The sequence below is a fragment of the Geotrypetes seraphini genome, chromosome 10, assembly GCF_902459505.1.
Source record: "Geotrypetes seraphini chromosome 10, aGeoSer1.1, whole genome shotgun sequence".
Lineage (NCBI taxonomy): Eukaryota > Metazoa > Chordata > Amphibia > Gymnophiona > Dermophiidae > Geotrypetes > Geotrypetes seraphini.
Window position 1 is genome coordinate 5228536 of NC_047093.1, and position 6000 is coordinate 5234535.

General features: G+C 45.9%; 1 protein-coding gene across 3 annotated transcripts in view; it reads right to left on the bottom strand.

Moving 5' to 3' along the window:
* The window catches only part of RBFOX3 (RNA binding fox-1 homolog 3), a 143739-nt gene extending 142354 nt beyond the window's left edge, over positions 1-1385 (bottom strand). For all 3 annotated transcript variants that reach the window (XM_033959861.1, XM_033959860.1, XM_033959859.1), the window contains exon 1: positions 1170-1385. In XM_033959861.1, the coding sequence (XP_033815752.1) occupies positions 1170-1271 (102 nt within the window). In that variant the 5' untranslated portion in view covers positions 1272-1385. The remainder of the gene's footprint in view (positions 1-1169) is intronic.
* Between the last annotated feature and the right edge of the window lie 4615 nt (positions 1386-6000).

Sequence of the window (6000 nt, forward strand, 5' to 3'; positions counted from 1 at the left end):
GTTTGAAAAATTTCCTAAAAGAAAAGTCATAAGCCATTATTAAGATGGATTTGGGGGAATCCACTGCTTATATCTAGGATTAGCAGCTCTTTGGGATCTTGCCAGGTACCTCTGACCTGGGTTGGCCATTGCTAGAAGCAGGGCATTGGGCTTGATGGACCTTGGTCTGTCCTCGTGTGACAACAGTTAATGTTCCTAAGAATGACCGTTTAGTGGTGTTGAACTAAATAAAGCATATGAGGTGGGGTGTTTGGAACGGAGGAATGAGCCAAAAACAAAGGGGCAAGATTTTGTATATTATCCAGTAGCCAATGTTCAACACTCAATAAACACAGACAGAAGGTTGAGGAACAGACTCTCATGTGCAGAAAAAATGAATTCACTGGAAAATAAGTTGTTAATTACACCAGGAAGAAAACAATCGTTCGGGATCAAAGTGCTCGGAACGCTTCTCGCCCACTTTCTGAGCTGTCTTTGTCTTATGGAAACCCCTGATAAATGATATCTGCAGAGCTCCATTCTACATTTCCTACAAGTACTAGGTAGAGTCTGTCTCAGAGACCCCAGTGCAGTGAGCTTCTCCCACCCTGGCACCTCTGCCCTGGATTCCATGACCAAAACTTTCTCTGGGTTTTCTCTTCTGAACGTACCCAGTAGAGAATACAATTATTTTCCCTCGTTTGTCCGCGTGGCCTTTTTTTAAGAGGGGGGGTGTGCCTTGCAGGAGGGGGGTGATGGGGTTACAAATTTGCTTTTCTTCCATGGCTGCCTCTAGTTTTGATTGTGAGCTGGATCCTCTCACCTCAGCCTACACTCACAGCTACTGTTAGGAAAACAAAGGCCAAAGTCTAGCACTGAAACGTGTTAAAACACGACTGCTAACAGATGAAAGATACAAAGAACGGGCGCAGCTTGTTTCACCTAACAAATGCCATTACAAAATCACTCTGCACAAGTCCATGTAAGACATATGGGCATGTACGCACACATACTGCACTTCTGAACCCTGCTGCGGCATTCTCACCCCATCTCACCACCTAACAACACCCGGGCAAGCTTCAGACTCTCCAGGAATGGAAAAGGGCAGGTGGATCGAGAAGCCGTAGATCCAGCAGGTTGACCTTTCACCCGGGGACCCCCAGTCCAATGAAACTGAGACGTTCACCTACCTGCTGGAGGTAGAGGAAGGCGGCAGGGCAGGGGATGGAGTGAGGCAGCATGCCCGAGTTGGAGAGCAGAAGGCAGCCGGAGTTCGCCATGGAGCACAGCATGCAGCTCGGCAGCTTCGATGCAAGTCAGCTTTTCGTCCAGTAGACACGGCCCCTGCCCTCCCCTTCCCGGGGGTGTCAGGAGGCAAACAGGTAGGGAAGCCGGCCCTGTCCTCTGCTCCCAGAGCCCAGGAAACAATGTCCGCTGCTTACTCTCCTGCCATCCCCAACCTGTGCAGGGAATGAATGAATGGGTGGGAAGGAAAGGGTGTGTGTGGGAGGGAGAACACAGGAGGGGGAGTCCCTGTGCATTCAAACATGGAAGAGAGCACAGCTAAAATGCTAAGAATCAGTGTGACAGCAGAAGAGCTGAGGCTGCACTTAACCCCTTCACGGCTGCTCCTTCCCTAGCCCTCCCACAACACACCACGCTCTTCAGGGGGGGGGGGGGCTGCTTTTTCTCTCGTATTAGTTTTTCCCTCCACAGAGAGCCTGGCAAACTCAGCTTATGGAGTCTTCTGTTTTGCTTTTATTATTTTTAAGGTGAACTCATCAGAGAAGTTTCTCCTGCATGTCTGAACTACAAATTTCCACAAAATAAATATGTAAATTCCATTCAGAAGAGTTAGAAAAACACCCGACTTGTAATAGAAGGACACATAATAATCACTAAACCCCCATCCCCCTTTTATCAAGTGAGGTAAGTGCTCCGACACGCATATGAGCGGAGTTTTTATCGCACTAGCTCACGCTAAAAACCTCTAGCGCACCTTGATAAAAGGGGCCATAGAAAAATAAATCTATGTTAGGTGGTCAGGGTGGAGCTGCAATGTGCGTATTTTGAAAATAAATGTAATTTTTAGAAATAAAACTAAAGATAAAGGAAATAAAGTGACACCTTTTTTATTGGACTAACTTAATGGATTTTATGGCAACCCCTTCTTCCTCAGATCAGAAATAAGCAAATGTTGAAGTGAAACATGAAAGCATTCGACTGGCAATCTCCCAGAAGAGGGAAAGGGTGGGTAAGAGACAGACATATGGATGGGTGATGCGCTGCAAATCTGGACCTCCCCGGAGATCAACGAATGTGCACGTGTGCAGAAAACTGGGATGCAAAATTATACACAGGCTCACACATTCCAAGAAATGTGCACTTCACTTCGCCCTCCAACAGGGGGCACCTTCAGAGCTGTGCGTCTCGTTATCACTAATGTGAAACAGTACATGGGCACGTGAATCGTGGCTTTATTTCGTGCTAGTTTTTCCCGTAATAGTAAATCTTGCAGGAAAAATGTTCCACCACATCCCAAGTCCCACCTGCCTTCGGTGGAGGTGGACCCGGGGCAGGGACTGACCAGACTTCAGCAAAAACAGGTGCCAGTTTCTATTGAGATGTTCAGATTGAAAACTGGTGCAGAGCCCAGGGACGGAAATGACCACGCCGACGCTGCAGCAGTGGGGACCAAGTGACAATGACTCCCTGGGCCATAAACATTTCATGCTCTGCCGACGTGGACAGAGCTCTGTGAGCCCCTGGTGATACAGCCGCTGGGTTAATGGGTTCCTGCCCCCAAGGCTCATGCCACAGATCCATGGGAAAAAAAACTTTTCACGGGGGTCATTTCATTCATTACGATCTATTTCCTGCCTTTTTGAAGACATTCACCCAAGACAGTGTACAGCAAGCACGACCCGAAGGCAGGCAAGAAACAATTTCAGCATAAAATATTCAAACTACACTTATTATAGCACAGTATATCAACACAATACACGTAAAAAAATCATACTAGCCAATGTGGGGGTGAGCAAAAGTGACAGGAGTTTAGATAAACGAGAAGGAGAAATTCATGTGCAGTCAGCAAAGGTCCATGTACTAATAAATCGAAATAAGGCAATACCTTTTTTATTGGACAATGATGCATTTTCTGATTGGCTTTCGAAGGTAACCCGCCTTCTCTTTGAAAGCTAATCAAAAAATACATTATAGTCCAATAAAAAAGGTATTACCTTATTTCCTTTATGTGTTGTTTTATCTCTCATTCTTACCTTTAAAAGTGGACTAAACTGGCTACCACACCATTTTACACACTAGGTGTGAAAAGCAAGTGCTGTTGAGGTCTATGCAGCCAGTGTGAGCCCTTGTGTGTGTGTGGTTACAATCGCTTCTTCCTGCGTGAAGAGCCAAACTTTCATCTGCGTCCTTGTGAACTCTTTCCATGATTGCATTCCAGAGTGTGGGAGCTAGCGACTCTCCCTTACACGGCATAATTTCCTTTGAAGAGGGTGTGGTCAGAATTCTCTAGAACAGTGGTTCCCAACCCTGTCCTGGAGGAACATCAGGCCAATTGGGTTTTCAGGCTAGCCCTAATGAATATGCATGAAGCAAATTTGCATGCCTATCACTTCCATCATATGCAAATCTCTCTCATGCATATTCATTAGGGCTAGCCTGAAAACCCGATTGGCCTGGTGTTCCTCCAGGACAGGGTTGGGAATCACTGCTCTAGAATTTCAGGCTGCTGCAGAGAGAAGGGCCGATGCAGAACGCTGTATGTTAGCGCCATTGAGTATATGAAGTCCCCACAAAACTTTACCTTCAGGATACAGTAATCTAGAGCAGTGATTCCCAACCCTGTCCTGGAGGAACACCAGGCCAATCGGGTTTTCTGGCTAGCCCTAATGAATATGCATGAGAGAGATTTGCATATGATGGAAGTGATAGGCATGCAAATTTGCTTCATGCATATTCATTAGGGCTAGCCTGAAAACCCAACTGGCCTGGTGTTCCTCCAGGACAGGGTTGGGAACCACTGTTCTAGAATATCGTAGCAAAGTACTGTGCCGTGGTGGGATTCCAGGTGATGAGTTGGTCAATGCTGGCACCAGTGCTGGCGTCTCTCTTTCTCTTTGCACCCCCGGTGATGGAGGGATTTCCAAACCCAGTAGTTTGTCCAGGTTTTGGAAGGCCCCCGAGCTCAGGGCCTCTGAGCATGCGCAGACATCAACATGATGACATCACGCACATGCATGTGACATCATCAGTTGACGTCCGTGCATGCTCAGAAGCCCTGTAGAAGCAGCCCCGAGTTTAGTGTGCCATGATAGAAAAAGTTTGCAAGACCTGCAGTAATCCTTGAGCATGCAAATTACTGCCATGAGGCAGGAATCCAAAGCTCACTGCAAAATGTCCTCTTCCTCTAAGTGCAAGAGTGCCAGGAAGGGGGGCATTAAAAAAAGAGCCAGAAATCTACATCAGCCCTATATGCATGAGCATCTCCTATCCCTTATACTCTAGTGGCCCAAAAAAACTAGATGCAACTTCCCTGCTTCTGACACTATAAAAATCACCCTCCTCCCAAATCTGTATTATTACTTGGGATCTAGCTAAGTACTTGGGTTGGCCACTGTTAGAAACAAGATACTGGGGTTAATGGACCTGCGGTCTCTCCCAATATGGCAGCTTTTATGTTCATATGTGAGCCAAATCTAGCAAAATCAAGCCATTGTGACATCACTGATAAGGTTGGCTCTTAGACACTGGTGGAATGATGCGTTATGACATCACAATCTCTTTGAGTTGGCCACTGTTGGAAACAGGATACTAAGCTTGATGGACTATCAGTCTGTCCGAGTACGACGACTCTTATGTGAGCCAAGTCTAGGACAATCAAGCCATTGTGACATCACTGCTGAGGTTGGCTCTTAGGCATTATGACATCACAATCTCAGCTCTGGAATGTTGCTACTCTTTGGGTTTCTGCCAGATACTTGGGACCTGGGTTGGCCACTCTTGGAAAGAGGATCCTGGGCATGAGGGGCCTTTGGTCTGTCTCAGTAGGACAATTCTTATGTTCTTAACATGATCTACCACCTCCTTCTTCCAACATTATAAAAGCCGTTATCTTGTTGCCCCTCGTGCCATTAAAAAAATATCCCTGGTATCTAGGGCAGCCTCCTAGTTCCACAGACTTCACTCATCGCATTCCTGCTAAGAAGCGGGAGCAATGCCAACTTGCTCCTGTCTCTGCACTGCCTCACCACACATGGTGCATCCTGGGACACGTTGAGCAGGGTAAGTCTGCCTATTAAGGGATTCTTTTCCTTATTTGGTGGTTTCTACTATTTCCCTTATTTGGCAGACTGACCCCTGGATGATCGATACTAGATAGCCCAGATGCTGTTAGGTGCCAGGGATGCTGGGACAACACAGGAAAGTATCTGCGACTCAGGGGAACAACACCTCAGCTAAAAGCGTCTCCGCAGAGCCGTCTTATCAAGCATTTTAACATACTCTGCACTAGTGCTGTCCAATTCAGGGAAAAGTTTTCGATTTTGCCACGTGAACTGATTTTTCAATTCGATTTGCTTTCTACGACAATGTTACCCTGATGATATTATACGAACTGTACATTACAAATCAAGAATTACAAATTAAAAATTGGAAAATCTTCCAGAAGGGCTGAAGGAGAGCCAACATATAAGAGACCATGACATCAACCAATACATGTAGCCATCCAATCCTCCCAGAACACCTTCTCTTGGCCACACGCGCAAACGCAAATAACTCCTCTTCAAATACAGAAACAAACTAATGAAGACAAACAAAACCCTATGATAGGAACGAAGCAATCTGGAAACACATCCTGTCCTAAGATGCCAGACTCTGAATGCACTGCACCAATAGAAAATAGACATTTTTCTCTGTACAGTCCAAAATACAAAGACAGCAGATGTAAATACTCAAAACACACATATTTCATTCACTGTGACTAGACTGAAAATAATATTA